This window comes from Perognathus longimembris, chromosome 4, assembly GCF_023159225.1.
Source record: "Perognathus longimembris pacificus isolate PPM17 chromosome 4, ASM2315922v1, whole genome shotgun sequence".
Taxonomy (NCBI): Eukaryota; Metazoa; Chordata; class Mammalia; order Rodentia; family Heteromyidae; genus Perognathus; species Perognathus longimembris.
This window is the reverse complement of record NC_063164.1, coordinates 3,119,751-3,136,017: the sequence shown is the minus strand read 5'-3', so window position 1 is coordinate 3,136,017 and position 16,267 is coordinate 3,119,751. Positions and strand designations below refer to the sequence as shown.

The following is a 16,267-nucleotide window of genomic DNA, read 5'->3' as shown; positions in this document are numbered from 1 at the left end:
GTGTGAAGCGCGTCTATCGGGAGCAGCCGCTGGGGGGGGGGTGTTTCCGGCATTTCCTTTCCTGAGCCGATGTGGAGCGCGGGGCGGTGCAGGGTGGGGTGCGGAGATGCTTCTAGAACCTGCCCCTCCCCACGAGCTGGCCATCGCAGGAATTTCCTGCCCGTGTAAGGGCAGGCTCAGAGAAACAGGTTCTACTGGAGTGGGAACTCCTTCTCCTCTCCTCTCCCCTCCCCTCCCCTCCCCTCCCCTCCCCTCCCCTCCCCTCCCTCCCTCCCTCCCTTTCTTCCTTCCTGGGTTTGAACTCCATGTCTCCCACTTGCCAGGCAGGCACTAGACCACTTGAGAATCCCCGCCGGCCCTTTCTGTGTTGTTCTCTTGAGACAGGGTCTCACTCCACGCCGGGGCGGGCCTAGACAGCCGTCCTTCCATCCGTGCTTCCCTGCTTTGCTGGGGTGACAGGTACGCATCATCGTGCCCCGTCATTGGTCAAGATGGAGTCTTGGGAGGGTCTTTTTGTCCAGGCTGTTCTCAAACCACGACCCCCCGATTTCCGCCTTCCAGGTAGTTAGGATTACAGGCTTGAGACACGGTGCCTGGCTGTGTACCTGCTGGGCGTGGCAAAGGTCAAACAGGGCCCCACACAGTTACCCCGCAGAGCCATGCATTCCGGCGTCTCTCTGTCGGCACACACGCTCAGATGTCACAGCGCCCCCTCCGCGCGTGTTTGCTGCGGGCCTCCGGCGTCCGCGCGATGGGGCAGAGGCGGCTCTACCCGTCACCCGGGAGGACTGAGCATTTCCAGCCTCGCTGTAACGGCGTGAGGTCATGAGGCCTCGGCGCAGGTCTGGAAGTGGAAATCACAGCGAGGAACCGTGTTATAAAATAAAAACGCACCAAAACAAATGGCTGGCTTGTGCAATTTAACTTGCAAAAAAAAAAAAATGGAGCATCTCGTGACTTTCTGAGTTCGCGCTGAGTTTTGTCGCTCTGCTGCGTGGCTCACACATTTCCGTCTGTGCTGGAGATTCCGCATTATCCACGCCTGTCGGGGGGTCGGAGGGCTGCTCTCTCCCTCCCAGAGGAGGAACGGCGCTGAGAATCCACAGTGCCACTAGAAACGTGTTGTTATGTCCTACCTACGTCTGTCTCAGCTTCCACTCTTCTCTACTGGAGATTGAACTCGGAGCCTTGAGCTCGGTAGGTAAGTGCTTTACCATTTGGGCCATGCCCCCAGCCGTAAGGTTGTTTGTGTCAGATAGGGTCTTGCACAGTTCCCAGGCCCAGCCCTGGACTGTGATCCTCTTATCTGTTCCCGGAGAGGCTGGGATTGGGGATAGTCACCCATGTCCAGTGTTTACTTCTCTCTGTGGTAACTGAACCCTGTGAATATGCATCTTACGTGTTGATTTGACTCGGTCAGGAGCGAGCCAGCCCCCTGGTGAGACACTGTTTCTTCTGAGTGGGTCTGTGAGGGTGTCAGCCTTTAGATCAGCGGGCAAGGATGCTGAGTGGCATCTTCCCAGGTAGACGGAGTGACTTCAGAGAAGATTTGTGAATTCCCGAATTCTCACGGTGATCTGTTATGTTCAGGCCAAAGCCACTTCCAACCATTCCTGATGGTTTCCTGATGATTCTGGATGGCGTAATAAATAACGAAGAGAAAATAGAAGAACGGGCCGTCATCGCGCTCTGTTCTGCTCTTTTTATGTCTAAGGCCAGGGCGAGGCCCACCTCACCTGGCGGGAAGGCTGATGAGCTGGCTCCCATGGACATGCATTTCCAGAGGCCGCTGCGGGGGGGCAGGCATGTTCCCTCCCATACCCGCCCCCCCTCCCCGCATGAAAGTCCTCTGACAGGGCCGGCAAACCTCAAGAGTGCTGACCAAAGCCAAGGAGACAACGGGAGCTATTACTCTATTATTATTATTATTATTATTTGCTGTGAGGATGTGAGAATTCTTTATATATTCTGGGTACTAGTCCTTTGTCAGACAGATAGTTGGCAAATATTCTCTCTCCCAATCTATGACTTGTCTTTTGGTTCTCTTCTGTGGGTCATTTATGGGGTGAACTTTTAAACTTGAGATGAGATCCCGTTTGTCTAGTTTTCCTTTTATGGATTATACTTTCGATGTCAAGTCTAAAGAGGGTCCTAAAGATTTTCCTCATCGTTTTAACCTCAAGGTCTCGCAGATTCATGTTCAAGGCAATGCCCACAATTTTGTAAGTCCACTGAAAAGATCATCTTATTTCCCTCCAAAAAAGTATAGTACCATTTTATTGGAGATTGCCATTTCCTCTTTTAACAACCACACTGCCACTCTGCCAAGCTGAACTTTTTATGAACAAATTAATTTTTAAGTAATTCTGAAGGATTTCCCCTTTAGTTTTAAGTTCTTCCTAGATGTCATAAATGCCGATGATCTTAGACTTCATTTTTTGTTCAAAACTTCCATCATTGAGTGATTCTTTAATAGTTAATAAAACACTTTTTCCCAATGCTAGATTACATGGCTGATAATTTCAGATTTTTAACGGGACAAGCCCCGCTAGCATTGAGTTTTTAAGTTCTAAGTGTAAAACTTCCTCATGCATATTTAGAGGGAGATATGCTTACAGTAAAATTAAAATTCTTCCAATTCTCTTTATTCATAGGTGCGTTGCAGTTATCTCACAGGGAAGAAGATTAAAAATTAACTCCACTGAGTGAGACTTCTTTTTCCTCCTGGATCAAGTTAGAACTCTTTGGTGCTGGGAGAAGCGAGGATTGCGGGCGGTTCACACCTGTAATCCCAGCAACTCAGGAGGCTGAGATCCGAGGATTGTGATTTGAACTCAGCCCAGGCAGGAAAAACCTTTGAGACTCTCCTCTCAAATGTTACAGCACTAGCCTTGAGCAAAAAGGCGGCCAGGGACAGAGCCCAGGCCCCGAGTTTAAGACCCAGGATCAGTGTGTGCATACATAGACAGACAGACACAGACACAGACACAGACAGACAGACAGATACACACACCCAGGATCACTGGGTATCCCTGGGCACGTCTGAGAATGGTCGTCCTGGGTGGGGGGGGGAAGCTCTGGGACAAAGAGAAGCTGAACTTCCGCAGTTCCCAGAGAGCGGCTGGCAAACCCTGCAGGGAGCCTGGCCAAGGAGGCGCCCGGATGGAGAGTTGCCCCGGTGGCATTCCGGAAGGCTGGCCTTCCCTCTTACCACACACCTGTCCTTGAGCGCACCCTTAACTGCGAGGGACCTGAGCGGCCAGCAGGGGCGCTGTAGGTCGTGGGGGGGGGTTGAACGCCTTGGTCCCAAGCAGCACCCAAGGGGCTCAGCACGTGGCACCGCCGGCTTGAAGGGCGCGGCGTGCAGGACCAGGCCTCACCTCTGTCTGTCCTGCCGCAGCTCCCCAAAACGGGGTTTCCAGGGACGGGGGCTCTCTCACCAGCACCTGCCTCACCCTGGTGCGGATTCCGAGCGCGGCTGGCCGAGGGTGAGCATACGCCTTCCCCTGGCGCTGACAAAGCCGGCTCCTCGGCCCTACAGCCCGCTTCCTTCCCCGCGGTCACACGGCTCCGGCACCCCCAGGCCCCTGGGCCGCTTCTCTGGCTGGAACTGCGCGCGTTCCAGGAGGAAGGGCCATGGCCAGCGCTCCTCGAGCCAGCGCCGGGTCTCGGGCTCCACGAGGAGGGTTTGGGGACCCACCCCGGAGGTCACAGGGGTGCTGTCACCGTGGGGAGAGCTGAATCGGTCGCGCTTGGGTCAGCCGTGAAGCAGGCCCCCCAACGCTATGGCCCGTTTTAGGGCGGCGCGGCTTTCAAACCCGAAGAGCGCCGTTTCCCGCGGAGGCGTGCATGGTAGGAGCACACGGCAGTCCTGGGGTGCCCCTGTCCCCCCACGCCTTACGATGGAGACCTCAACGACCGAGTCAGGACGAGAGCACCGGCGGACCGCCCGCCCCACCAGCATGCCAATGCCGGGCTGCACACGGCCCTGCGCCATCGCTGATTCCTCTCGGGGAGGAAGACACAAACGCGGCCTCCGTTCAAATGCATCCAAGACGTCGACGCTAAGGACACATCTGAACCCAGGTGTCTGGGTTGAATTAGGTGCCATTATTTGGACTTCTCAGTGGTTCCTCAGTTGGGCAGGCGCTTTGCCTTCTCTCTTCTCTTGAGGACGGGAAAGTGGGGGTGGCTTATTTTGAGGAATCAAAACTCAAAGCTCTGTGAAGTATCTGAGTTGTTAAAAACATTTCTCTCACTATATACTTATAAGTCATAGAGAAGAGGGCAACTAAGTGTCAGTCAACATAAAACAAAGTGACAATCTTCTGGCAACTGGGGGCGGTTTTCTTAGGAAACAAGTGACTGTAATCTCAACGGATTTTTAGATTATCCCACTGACTGAAAGTCAACAAAAGAACCACAGAAAGACAGGATCCAATTTCTACAAGTCCACGCAAAGACTTTACCTTAGCTCTTTCCTTTGTGCTTTTCTGGATCTTGTCTCTTTTCTTTTCTTTCTTTTCCTTCTTTCCCTGATTCTGCTTTTTCTTCTTACTCTTTTCCTCCTCTTCTTGGTTGGCAATGATGTCATCAATAACCTGGAAAAAACACCCAAAATAATATTCTCCTTACATTTAGAAATTGTCGTTTAAAAATTCTCCCTCCCCCATAGGACAGGGAGCGTCGGAGAAGAGTAGATTTGTTAAGAGAAAGCACGTCACCAGGCTCGGTTTACGGAGTAGTCACATTGCCACTCGAGCTGTGGGCTCGGGGAGACTGGAGGATGACAATGACGGGGCGCGCCGCCCCCAGGGCTGGGCTCGTCAGGAAACCTGCCACCAGCCGCCGGGACACGCTGCACCGATTCTGCCCGTCACTTAGGGAGCGAGGATGTCCTAGTAGGGTTTGTGCTTCCAACCCACCAACCCAGCCTGTTTTATTCACGCATTTGTGTCTTCCGCTCCTTTTCTCCGATGAGTTCGCTGCCAGTGTGTGTATAGAAATGCCACTGTTTTTGCACCTTGAATTTCTGCGTCCTGTGACTTTACGGAATGCGTTAGTTTTGACAGTCTTATGTCAGATCACGTCCTCAGTGGGGAGATTGTCCCCCTCTTTTTCTTTCCTGTTTGGATGCCTTCTGTTTCCTTGTCTTGGTTAACTGCTCTAGCTAGGCCTTCAGGCCCATGCTGAGGAGAAGTGACCCAAGGCCGGACCTGGCCAGGTCCTGAACTTAGAGGAAAGTCTTTGCCCGTTGACAGCGCTGTTGGTTGTGTGTGCTTTTCACTGCATGGAGGTACGTTATCTCCAGTCCATTTGCTGGATATGTGTCTCATGAGAGAACGTTACCTTGTCAAATGCTTTCCGCCTCCATGAAGAAAATTATCTTTCTTGTTAGTTTGATGTGCCCTACTGATTAATTTTCATACGTCCAACCATCTTTGCATTCCAGGGATAGATCCTATGTGATTTTAGTAAATGATACTTTTTAAAAATTGGTATCGACTTAAATTTAGGACCCTGTGCCGTCTTTGTTGCTCTGATGGTACTCTACCATTTGAGACATGCCTCTAGACAAGCTTGTTTTGTGCCAGTCCTTTAGGGCCTGGGCCTGGACAATGTCCCTGAGTGTGTTTGCTCAAGGCTAGCACTCTACTACTTGAGCCACAGCGCCACTTCTGGCTTTTTGGTGGAGATAAGTCTTTTGGACGTTCCTGCATAGGCTGGCTTCAAACTGTAATCCTCAAATCTTAGCCTCCTGAGTAGCTAGGATTACAGGGACGAGCCTGTGGTGCCTGATTACTAGCTTTTTAAAAAATTTTATTTTATTGCTGGTTATTTTGCAGATGGGGTTTTGCTGACTTTTCTGCCCAGGCTGGCTTTGGACTGCTAGCCTCCAAATGTCAGTCTTCTGAGTATCTAGGATGAAAGATGTGAGCCGTTCTGTCACTTTCTTCTTAACTTATGCATACCAGTTCTCTTGATGGAATTTCATAGATTCCACAGATTTTCTTCATTCCTTCCCCAATCTTTTGTTCTCTGACTAGACGATTTCAAGTGATGTGTCTTAAGAGTTTGATTATTCTTCCTTTTCCGAGTCTGCTACTAATACTGTACATTAAAAATATTGCTATAATAAAGGTGATGCACACAAGTCAGGTAACGAGAGTATTTCCTTGTCCACAGTCACCCCTTCCCTGGTGCGCTCTCTCTCTCTCTCTCTCTCTCTTTTTCTCTCTATTGTATTTTATAAACTCTAGTTACTATATCCTTCTCTCCCAAAATTTTGGTTGATTTTAATGTTTTTCATCTCTCCTTAGGGTTTTTTTTTTTTTTTGGCCAGTTCTGGGGCTTGAACTCAGAGCCTGAGCACTATCCCTGGATTCTTTTTTGCTCAAGGCTAGCACTCTACCACTTGAGCCACAGCGCCTTCTGGCCTTTTCTATACATGTAGTGCTGAGGAATCGAACCCAGGGCTTCATGTACAGGAGGCGAGCACTCTGCCACTAGGCCATATTCCCAGCCCCCATCTCTGTTTAGTTTTTAATTTTGTTCTTGCATGGTTCTTCTGATTTTATTTTTGCTTTTTGTAATTCACTGAGCCTGTTTAGGACAACTGTTTTGAATTCTTCATCAGTCTGTGGGTCTCCACTTCTTTTTCACGGGTGTATGGTGTTCCTCTGGTGATTCCTTGCGGTGCTCACGGTCCCCTGGGTGCCTGTGCATTTGAGGAAGCCATCCCTTCTTCCAGCCTCGTGGACTGGCGTTGGTAAGGCCCACCGGCCACGCAGGCCACGGCTCCTGACGCTGGTTGCCACAGTGTGCTGCTTGCTGCCTGCCAATCGTGTGGCCGAAAAGTTGACACGTCACGATGGTTGTTGTCATTTTTTGAGAAGTCAATGTCGAGTTAATTTTGCTCATGCTCTTTAACTGTATAGCAAAACCTTCAAAAATTAGATGTGCGCGTCACTGCCGATTAGGTCAGCCATTGCTGTGTTTGGCTGGAAGCCTACATCTAGCCACCTGCTTATTTTATTAAACATAATTTTATTGAGGGATATTTTCCATACTACGCACTCACCATTCCAAGGGCAAAATTCAATCCATTTTTATTAACGGTATCAAGTTGTCCAACTATCACCATCAACGAGTTTTAGAACATTTCTGTCACCCCAGTATGGTCCCCTGGTGTCCCACTATTGATGCCTCCCCTCCCCCGGCCCCACGACAAGAGCCAGCCTCCTTTCTGTCTCGTCTCTACGGCTCTACTTTTGCTGGATGTTTCATGTAAATGGAATCACACACACACTCTATGGGATCATCCACGTCGCCTCCATCACTGTCAGCTCCTCTTTACTATCAGGTGATAGTCCAGTACATGGATATGTCAGATTTTGCCTACCTGTTCTTTCATTGATGGGCACTCGATGGGTACTTAAATCACTGAAAAATTCTGGCCTCATGTACAATGCTGCTATAAATACTGGGGCAATCTATCATCTCTCTGTCTGTCTGACTATCTAATATATCTATGTCTGTCTGTCTGTCTGTCTGTCTGTCTGTCTGTCTGTCTGTCTCTCTCTCTCTCTCTCACTGTCTGTGTGTGCCAGTACTGGAGCTTGAACTCAGGGCCTGGGTGATCTACTTAGCTTTTTCGCACAAAGTTGGCGCTCGAGTCACAGGTCCATTTCTGGCTCTTTTGCTAGTTAGTTGAAGATAAGAGTCTTAAAGACTTTCCTGTCTGGACTAGACTTGAACTACAATCCTCAGATCTCAGCCTCCGGAGTATCTAAGATAACAGGCATGAGGCATGAGTGTCTGGTGTGTGTGTGTGTGTGTGTGTGTGTGTGTGTGTGTGTGTGTGTGTGTTTGGGGCTTGAACTTAGGGCCAAGGTGCTGTCCCTGAGCTTTTGTGCTCTAGCACATGAGCCACAGCTCCACTTTCAGCTTTATTTTCTATAGTTAATTGGAGATGAGAGTCTTACAGACTTCCTGCTGGACTAGTTTTGAACTGCTCTTCTCAGATCTCAGCCTCCTGAGTGGCTAGGATTACAGGCGTGAGCTACCAGCACCTGGTGTGGTACACAAGTTTTACATGAACATGCTTTCATTTATCTTAGAGCTGTCGGGGCATTATGTTTTACTCGTAGGAAACAATCAAACTGTTCTCCTACGTGGCTGTACTGTTTTACGTTCTGCCCAGCCATGTCTGAGGGTTCTTCTGATGTGGTATTCAACATTTGATATTTTTGAAAATATTTTTTTGATTATAACTGGTAGTGAGTGTGAAATGGTATCATGTGGTTTTAATTTTCATTCCACACATGACTAATAATGTTGAACATCGTTAATATTCTTATTAGGTAGGCTTTCTTTGGCTACTGCTTTTTCAAGTATGTGCTCCTTTTTGATTGGATCTGTCTTATTATTGAAGTATGATCTGTAGGTACTTTCTCTCAGTCTATTGCGTGTGTGTGTGTGTGTGTGTGTGTGTGTGTGTGTGTGTGTGTGTGTATGCTGATATTGGGGCTTGAACTCATGGCCTTGAGCTCTTGCTTGCTTTTCACTCAAGGCTGGTGCTCTGCCATTAGGGCTACACCTCCCCTTCTCACTTTCTGCGATGAAATGGAGGTAAGAATCTCACAGACTCTTCTGAACTGAGATCCTTAGTCCTCGGCCTCCTGAGTGGCTAGGATTGCAGGCGTGAGCCACCAGCACCTGGCGGTTCCTTTTCACATTCTTGGTGGTGAGCTTTAATGTGCAGAAGTTTGAATTTTGATCATAATATCTTTATCAATTTTGTCTGGTAGTATGATTTCAACGTGCATCTCATGCGGGTGAGGCTGGTTTCACATCCACCTGGTTTTTCTTTTCTCTCAGTGATCTTTCCATAACTTCTGCGGTTTTTTTAAATTGGGTTGTTGACCTTTCTCTTTTAGAGCTCTAGGTATCCTTTAAGTATTAGAAAAATAATCTCATCTGTGATACTGCAATTAATTCTCCAGTGAGTGAGTTGCCCCTTCGTGTCATTTATTTTTTCCATGCAGGTTTAAAAAATTATATAGTTAAATTTATTAAATTTTTTTTTCTATGACTCTTGGGGAGTTCTCCCCAGTCTCGGGTCATGATAGATTCTTCTTGGCTTGTTCTGTGTTACATATAAATCCCTGGTTTACTTGGAATCATTCTGGAGTCAAGGACAAAGTGGTAGGGCTTTAATTTTCTCTCATAGGTGACAACCTGGTATTCTGATACCATTTATTTCATTTTCTCTCATCCATTGGAGATTTCTAATTTCCATGTATATTTGAGTATATGTCTTGGCTTTCTAACTGATCTGTATTAAATGTGCATTTTTAGTCATCGCTCATTTTCCTGTTATCAACAGGCACTTAATCAATAGTATTTTTAAAATTAATTAAGTAATTAATTATTTTGTTCCAGTACTGAGACTTGAACTGAGGGCCTTGTGCTGGTTTTTTTTTTCAATCACAGTTGGCCCTCTACCATCTGAACCACGCCTTCAGCTCTATATTGTATGTTTTAATACATGGCCAGTTCCTCCCACTTCGTACTGCATTTTCAGAATTTTCCTGGCTATCCTTAATTATTTGCTTTGTATCCCAAGTTTAGGGTGGCCACCCACCCTCCCTCCCTCCCTCTCCTCTCCTCTCCTGTAATGTAATGCCACTGGTATTTGTATTTAGCTTGTATTGTATTTTTGGATGACACTTGGGAGATGACACTTGTGGGGTTTACAAGGTCGAGTCGTCCTACCTAAGAACATGTCTGCACCTGTTTCTTCATTCGCGGCCCTCAGTGGTGTTTCCAACATTTCTCCATGTGGAACACGCATGTTATTGCTTCGTTTACTCCCGGGCGTTGCATTTCAATGGTGGTGCCGTTGTTGTAAATGGATTTCTGTCCCACTATTACATTTCCTATCTACCTGATGTTTGCATCTACAAGCCCATTGCTTTCTGTAGACTAATTTTGTAACTTCCCGCTCCTCCTTCTCACATTATTTATTATTGATTCTTCAGTTTATTCTCTCCGCTTTTCTATGTGAGGAACACACCTGCAATAAACGATCATTCTATTTTCTGTGCTCTGTGCTGTGTTTCTTGTCTAATAGCACACAGCGGTGTGTGTGAGGCCATGTTTGGTAATAGCAGTGGTAATGACCATTCTCTCCATTTTTCCTGCCATTAGTGGAAATGTTTCTGGAGAATTTAATTAAGCATGATATTGGGTTTTGAACTAAGAGAGGCTCTGTCATGTTGACGAAGTGTCTATATGTTTCTACTTCTGTTGGGCTTTTATTTATTTATTTTTTGATATCAGGAGTGGAGGCTGAATTTGTACACACCCTTCCTGCACCCGCAATGCAGAGTGTAAAGCCTTCCTTCCTGGATGTCCTTCTCTCATGCAGTGCATCGATGCACAACCCAAACACAAACTGTTCTTGCATTGTATTGTTTTCAGTGCCTGTACTGGGGATATTGCACTTAGGGCCTCGGGCTCTTGCTTAGCTTTGTAAAACAAGGATGGTGCTTTACTTCTTGAGATATACCTTTACTTCTGGTATTTTGCTGGTTAACTGGAGTTAAGAGTCTCTCAGAAACCTGAGAGACTGTTCAGGCTGGCTTTGAACTGTGATTCCCAGATCTCAGGCTCCCGAGTAGCTAACAGCGCAAGCCATGAGACTCCAGCTGTTCTTGCATTTTGAAATAGTTGCCATTCACCGTGGCACTGTATTCCATGTGCTGCTGGGTGTAGTGTACTGGATTTAGCATTAGTGCTCATAAGCAGTACTGCTGTGGTATTATTTGTAGGCCATATTGGCGGGGGGGGGGGGATTGGTGTCAATGCTATGCTCCTTTCATGCAGGTATTAGTGTGTGCCTTTGGAGCATGTATTTAACTAGTTGGGTGTACGTGACGCTTGGTCATGTGGTTGCAGGAGGCCCTGCTGCCATGCCCAGGCTCCTGGCAAGGGAAACGGCTGCGTGCTCTCCACCTAGGTCCAGCCAGGAGGCAGTGCTTCCGTCTGCATGAGGAGAGCAAACCCAGGAGGCCAGGGAGGCCCTGACAGGGGCTGCGGACCCGGTGTGCGGAGGGCAGGATGTGGTTTCTAATCACGGGGCAGTCGTCTGCCTTTCACTATGAAGTTGCTCGTGTGTGTGTGTGTGTGTGTGTGTGTGTGTGTGTTGCTCGTATTCCCAGCAGTTTGGGAACTTCGATTAGGAGGAGCACAGTATGAGGGCAGTCTAGGTATACTTGTAAAGAAACACTCCCTCCCCAAGTCAATAACAGGGCTGGTAATAACACGAGAGGGTAAGATTGGGAGGATGGAACTTCCAGGCCAGTCCCGGCAGCAAAGCCCACCAGACCCCATGTGAATGGAAGAGCCAGGTGTGGCAGTGCACGCATGTCATCCCCGCTATAATGGAAGGCACAGAACAGGCGGGTCACAGTGCAAGCATTGGCTCTGCAAAAAGTGAGACCCCATCTCCAAATAACCCCTGTGAAAAGGAGTGAGAGGCACAGCTCAGCGGTAGAGAACCTGCTTCACAAGCATGAGGCCCAGAGTCCAAACCCCAGTACTGCCAAGAAAAGAACAACGAAGCTCTCCTGTGGTCCCCTTTCCCTATCACAAGGCATTAAGCAAACAACCCTGGCTTTGTTTTTAGTTGGACTGGGGTTAACTCCTGTTCTTCATGCTTCCTGTGGACAACTTTGACATTCCATGACATTCTTAAGCCTATAATTGCTACCTTTCTAAACAATCATGAGCGAGTTTGGCTGCTTGCCATGGTCTGGTTTTCAAGACACAACTTGTACCTGAGGACCCAGTGGTTAAGAACAAGACCCAAACACATAAAGCAAAGCCAAGGCAATGGCAAATGACAGCCCTGGGGCAGGGCTGGCAGAGCTGAGCACAGAGTTCGGGGAGAGGCTGGGGGGAGGACCTGGGGGAGGGTAGCTCTGGCAGGGAAGGGAGCAAGAGAACTTCTGGGCCTGACCCCTGGTGTCACGCGGGGGTGCAAGGGGTCTGGGGCAGGCGGGGGGTGGGGTGGGGCAGGGAGGGGGAGGGGATAGGTGTGTGCAATCCCCAACCTGCAGCCCCAGTTTTCCTGCTGCCCAGAGCGTCACGCACCTGAGTCCTTATCCCGGAACAGAGGGACGGAGCGGGTCCTCCGGGCCAGGGCTGTGGAAAGGGGCGGGGCCGGGAACTGCTTTGGAAATCTATGGCTGGGTCGGGGACGCTACGGGCGTGCGTGGGACAAACTTGGCCCGCTGTCACTCTATCAGATTTTGGCAGGAACCCGGGCTCAATTGCCCCCTTGTTTGCGGTCGGTGGCTTCTCTCAGGGTGGCGAGGCAGAGTCGGGGAGATCTGTGCCCTCCGTGACTAAAATGCGGACTACTGGGCTCTATGGGGGCGGGGAAAAACGGACCTGGAACCTATGGCAGTTTGTCTTATTATGTGCTTCAGTTTCAATCCTTCCAACGGCATTCATGCGGTCAAGGGTGGCCACACTGAAACGTGGGTCAAAGTAGGAAAGGGGCTTTTGCCACATGCTCATCAGTGTGTTATTGCTCTGATTTAAAATGTGTACCAATTGCCTAGGTAAACAGGCAGAGCAAAACTATTTTATGTTGAAACGACTTTGCTAGTGAACTTAAAAATACTTCAAAGTACACTTTGTGCACGTATGGAAATGTCACAACGAAATGCTTTTGTATAATTAGCACACGCTAACAAAAGATTAGAAAGTCATTTTCGTATCCTGATTCTGTTCTACATGAATGTGCGGATTGTTCTGTTTTCTAAATATGAATGGCAAATTTGTCCTCATGTCCCATGTTGCCAGTGATATCCTGATCTTATGTGACTTCCATTTCATTTATTTATTTATTTTTGCCATTTGAGTTTTATGTACCCAGAAATACCAGTATATTTTCTCACTGATTTCTGCGGATGGCAAATTGGCTCTAAAATGATTTTCTATCCTCTGATTATTAAATATTCTAATAGTTTCCTTAGTCTTTCGGTCTAATATTTTTGCATGTAAATATTTGGTGAAAAAATTACTGTTACTAGTTTTTTTTTTGTGTGTGTGTGCTGGTCCTAGACTTTGAACCTGGGGCCTGGGTGCTGTGCCTGAGTTATTATTTATTTATCATTTTGTTCAAGGCTAGCGCTCTACCACGTCACACTCCCGGCATTTTGTGTGTGTGTGTGGTTAATTGGAGATGAGAGTGCCGTAGACCTTCCTGCCTGGGGCTGGCTTCCAAGTGTGATCCTCAGATCTCAGCCTCCTTAGTAGCTAGGGTTACAGGCTTGAGCCGTCCCTGCTAAGGGAGCAAATGGGTTTACGTGATTTTTAAGATGAGCTGGAAACCCCAACACTATTTGTTACTCCATTATTTAACCATACATTATTCCTTCCGTTGTTTTTGGAAGTTCTGGGGACTGAAGCCAGGGGTTCCTTCTTTCCAGGGAAGCACACTACCACTTGGACCACGCCCCAGACCTTTTGTGGTAACTTCACTGTTGTGACGGGCGGGGCGGGGTCCCTCCCTCCCTCTGCCGAGGCTGGCCTCCAGCTTGTGCTCTCCTCCCTCTGCCCCCCCGGCAGCTGGGGTCACCCACCTGCACAGCCGCGCTCAGCTCCATCCTGCTCCACTGCCCGCAGTGACACTGTGCTCCCGAGCGCCAGTTCATAGTAGAACTGGGCTCAGGATTCTAACGTCAGTCTACTTGGGTTTTAAGTTTAGCTCTGTAGCTCACTAACTGTGCATCTGTCCAGGTTGCTCCATCTTCATAACGTCATGCGCATAAGGCGTTTTGCAGGTGCTTGGCATGGAGTATTTGCTCCATACCCATTACCTGTTGTTTTTGTCGTTGCTGTTCCAAAACTGCGGTATTTAATTACTTTTAAAAAAATTAGGGGCTGGGGATATGGCCTACTGGCAAGAGTGCTTGCCTCCTACACATGAAGCTCTCGGTTCGATTCCCCAGCACCACATATATGGAAAACGGCCAGAAGGGGCGCTGTGGCTCAGGTGGCAGAGTGCTAGCCTTGAGCGGGAAGAAGCCAGGGACAGTGCTCAGGCCCTGAGTCCAAGGCCCAGGACTGGCCAAAAAAAAAAAAAAAAAATTAGATGTGTATCTACAACACAAAGCCCCCATCATTATAGTTATTAAAGAAATCTTTTTGTATATTTCGGTAGATACTTTTCCCGATAAACTTGAAAATAAATTTGTTAATACAAAATTACTTTGATTATTATGATTTGATTATTATGACTACTATGATGAAGTTATTTTGATTGAACTGCAATCACTTCAGGGAGTAATAGGAAGACAGTATGTATTTGTACTTAATTGAGTCTTTCTATCCAGGAAAATGATCCATCATTATTCTATTTGAATCAAATCTTTTCTTCAGTGAAGTTTTGACAGTTAATTCTGGACAATTACTCAATTTGTCAATAACATTTCTTAAGTCTTCTAGGATGGAAACTCACATTCTGAAGTGATACAAGTATCTCTTCAAAAGTGGAACTCCCTTCTGGTTCTTATCTTACTGCAGCTAGCGTTTTCAAGGAGATGCTAGCCGCTCGTTCTGACAGAAGTTCCTGAGAGCGAGGGGAGCGCAGGCCATGTGCAAAGGTGAGACCTGGGGACAGGTAAGTGGTTGGCTGGGGTTGCATTGGTGGTGGGGTCGGGGGAAGGAGAAAGACCCAAAGACAGGCAGGAACCAGGGCATCGTGAGCTCCCAGAGGCAAGCTGCGTAGAATTTGCCACGGAAATGAGCTTTATACTCAGCATATCTTTTTCAAAGTCCAGGCAGGAAGAAGGAAAAGTTAGCTCATCTTCAAAGAAACCTGAAAGAATTATGTATTGAGATACACCATAGAACAGGTCCATGCAAATGATGGTAGGGAAATAAGGCCTAGAAGATACCATGGGCCTGTTAACATTAAGGTCTAAAGAAATGGGATTATGATCTATTCACATCTTACTTCTCCATCACGCCTGTACCTGTTCCGGGGTCTTGTCAGAAAAGATAATGGCTGAGCCTCCTTCTTCTACTTCAGGGTAGTCAGGAAATGTGCCGGTCAAATTCCTGTGGAGGGAAAGAAGGCGCATCAAAACGGGAAGGAGGCGAGGTACCCAGGGCCCCTCACTATCGGGGATGGGGGTGGGGCGGGGTTCCCTGTGGAGGGAGCTGAACGCCCTGTTTCCAGCAGGCTTCCGTCCTCCAGGACGGCTTCATTTGAGATGAAACATCTCTTTTTGGGACAGATTGTCCTTTTCTTACTTCTCTTTCCCTTGTATGTTTTCCCCCTAAAAAGCATGTTGAGAGGTACTTTGCTTGAGTTACAAATGAAGACAGAAGCACAAATGCACTGACTTTATATTGAACAAAAATCCCAAGTTGGGCACGGGTGGCTCAGGCTGACAATCTTAGCTCCTCCGGAGGCTGAGACTAGAAGGATCATGGTTCAAGGCCAGCCTGGGAAGAAAAGTCCACAAGACTCTATTACGAAAATTATCACCACCAACCACAACAACACAGAGCTGTAGGGCTGTAGGTTAACTCAGGTGGTACAGCACCATTCTAGCAAGTATGAGGCCCTGAGTTCAAATGTCAGCACCCCCCCCCTCCTCAGAAACAACCCTCACCCCAAATAAAATCCCTAAAGAGGAGCGTGGTGGTTGAAATCTGCAGTCCTAATGACGTGGGAGGGGGAGACTGGGGTGTTCCAGTCTGTGAGACTCTTGGTAAGAGCCGGGTGTGGCCCAGCCACAGGGAAGGCCGAGTGCGGTACCAAGAGCACAACCCCTAAGACGAAACGTTACCTTGAAAATAACCAGTGGGAAAAGGGGCTGGAGGCATGGCTCAAGTGGTGGAGAACCTAAGTTCAACCCTGGTACTTCCAGAGAAACAAAAACCCACCCTAACCGCGGCATCTAATTTGAACATGGAGTTCTTATGGAAACACATCAGTTTTCCGACTGATTCAATACCATTTCATTTCCCAGTACCTTTTATAGAACATTAAGCTCATTGCCTTTTCATAGATGAATGAACATATTTGCTCAATTGTGTTCCTGTCTGTAAGTTCATATAACTTATTTTATGTAAGCTGAGATTGATTTTTCTTTGACATAGTGAAGTTTATTGTCAATGGTTCTTATGAATATTATTTTTATTATTTTGTCGGTTGTGGGGCTTGAACTCGGGGCCTGGG

At 47.8% G+C, this 16,267-nt stretch overlaps 1 protein-coding gene across 1 annotated transcript in view; it reads right to left on the bottom strand.

The window, feature by feature from the left end:
* Iqca1 (IQ motif containing with AAA domain 1) overlaps positions 1–16,267 on the bottom strand; it is a 101,557-nt gene that overhangs the window by 43,805 nt on the left and 41,485 nt on the right. Inside the window, 2 exon segments of the mRNA XM_048344139.1 lie at positions 4,470–4,601; positions 15,054–15,138. Of these exon segments, the coding sequence (XP_048200096.1) occupies positions 4,470–4,601; positions 15,054–15,138 (217 nt within the window).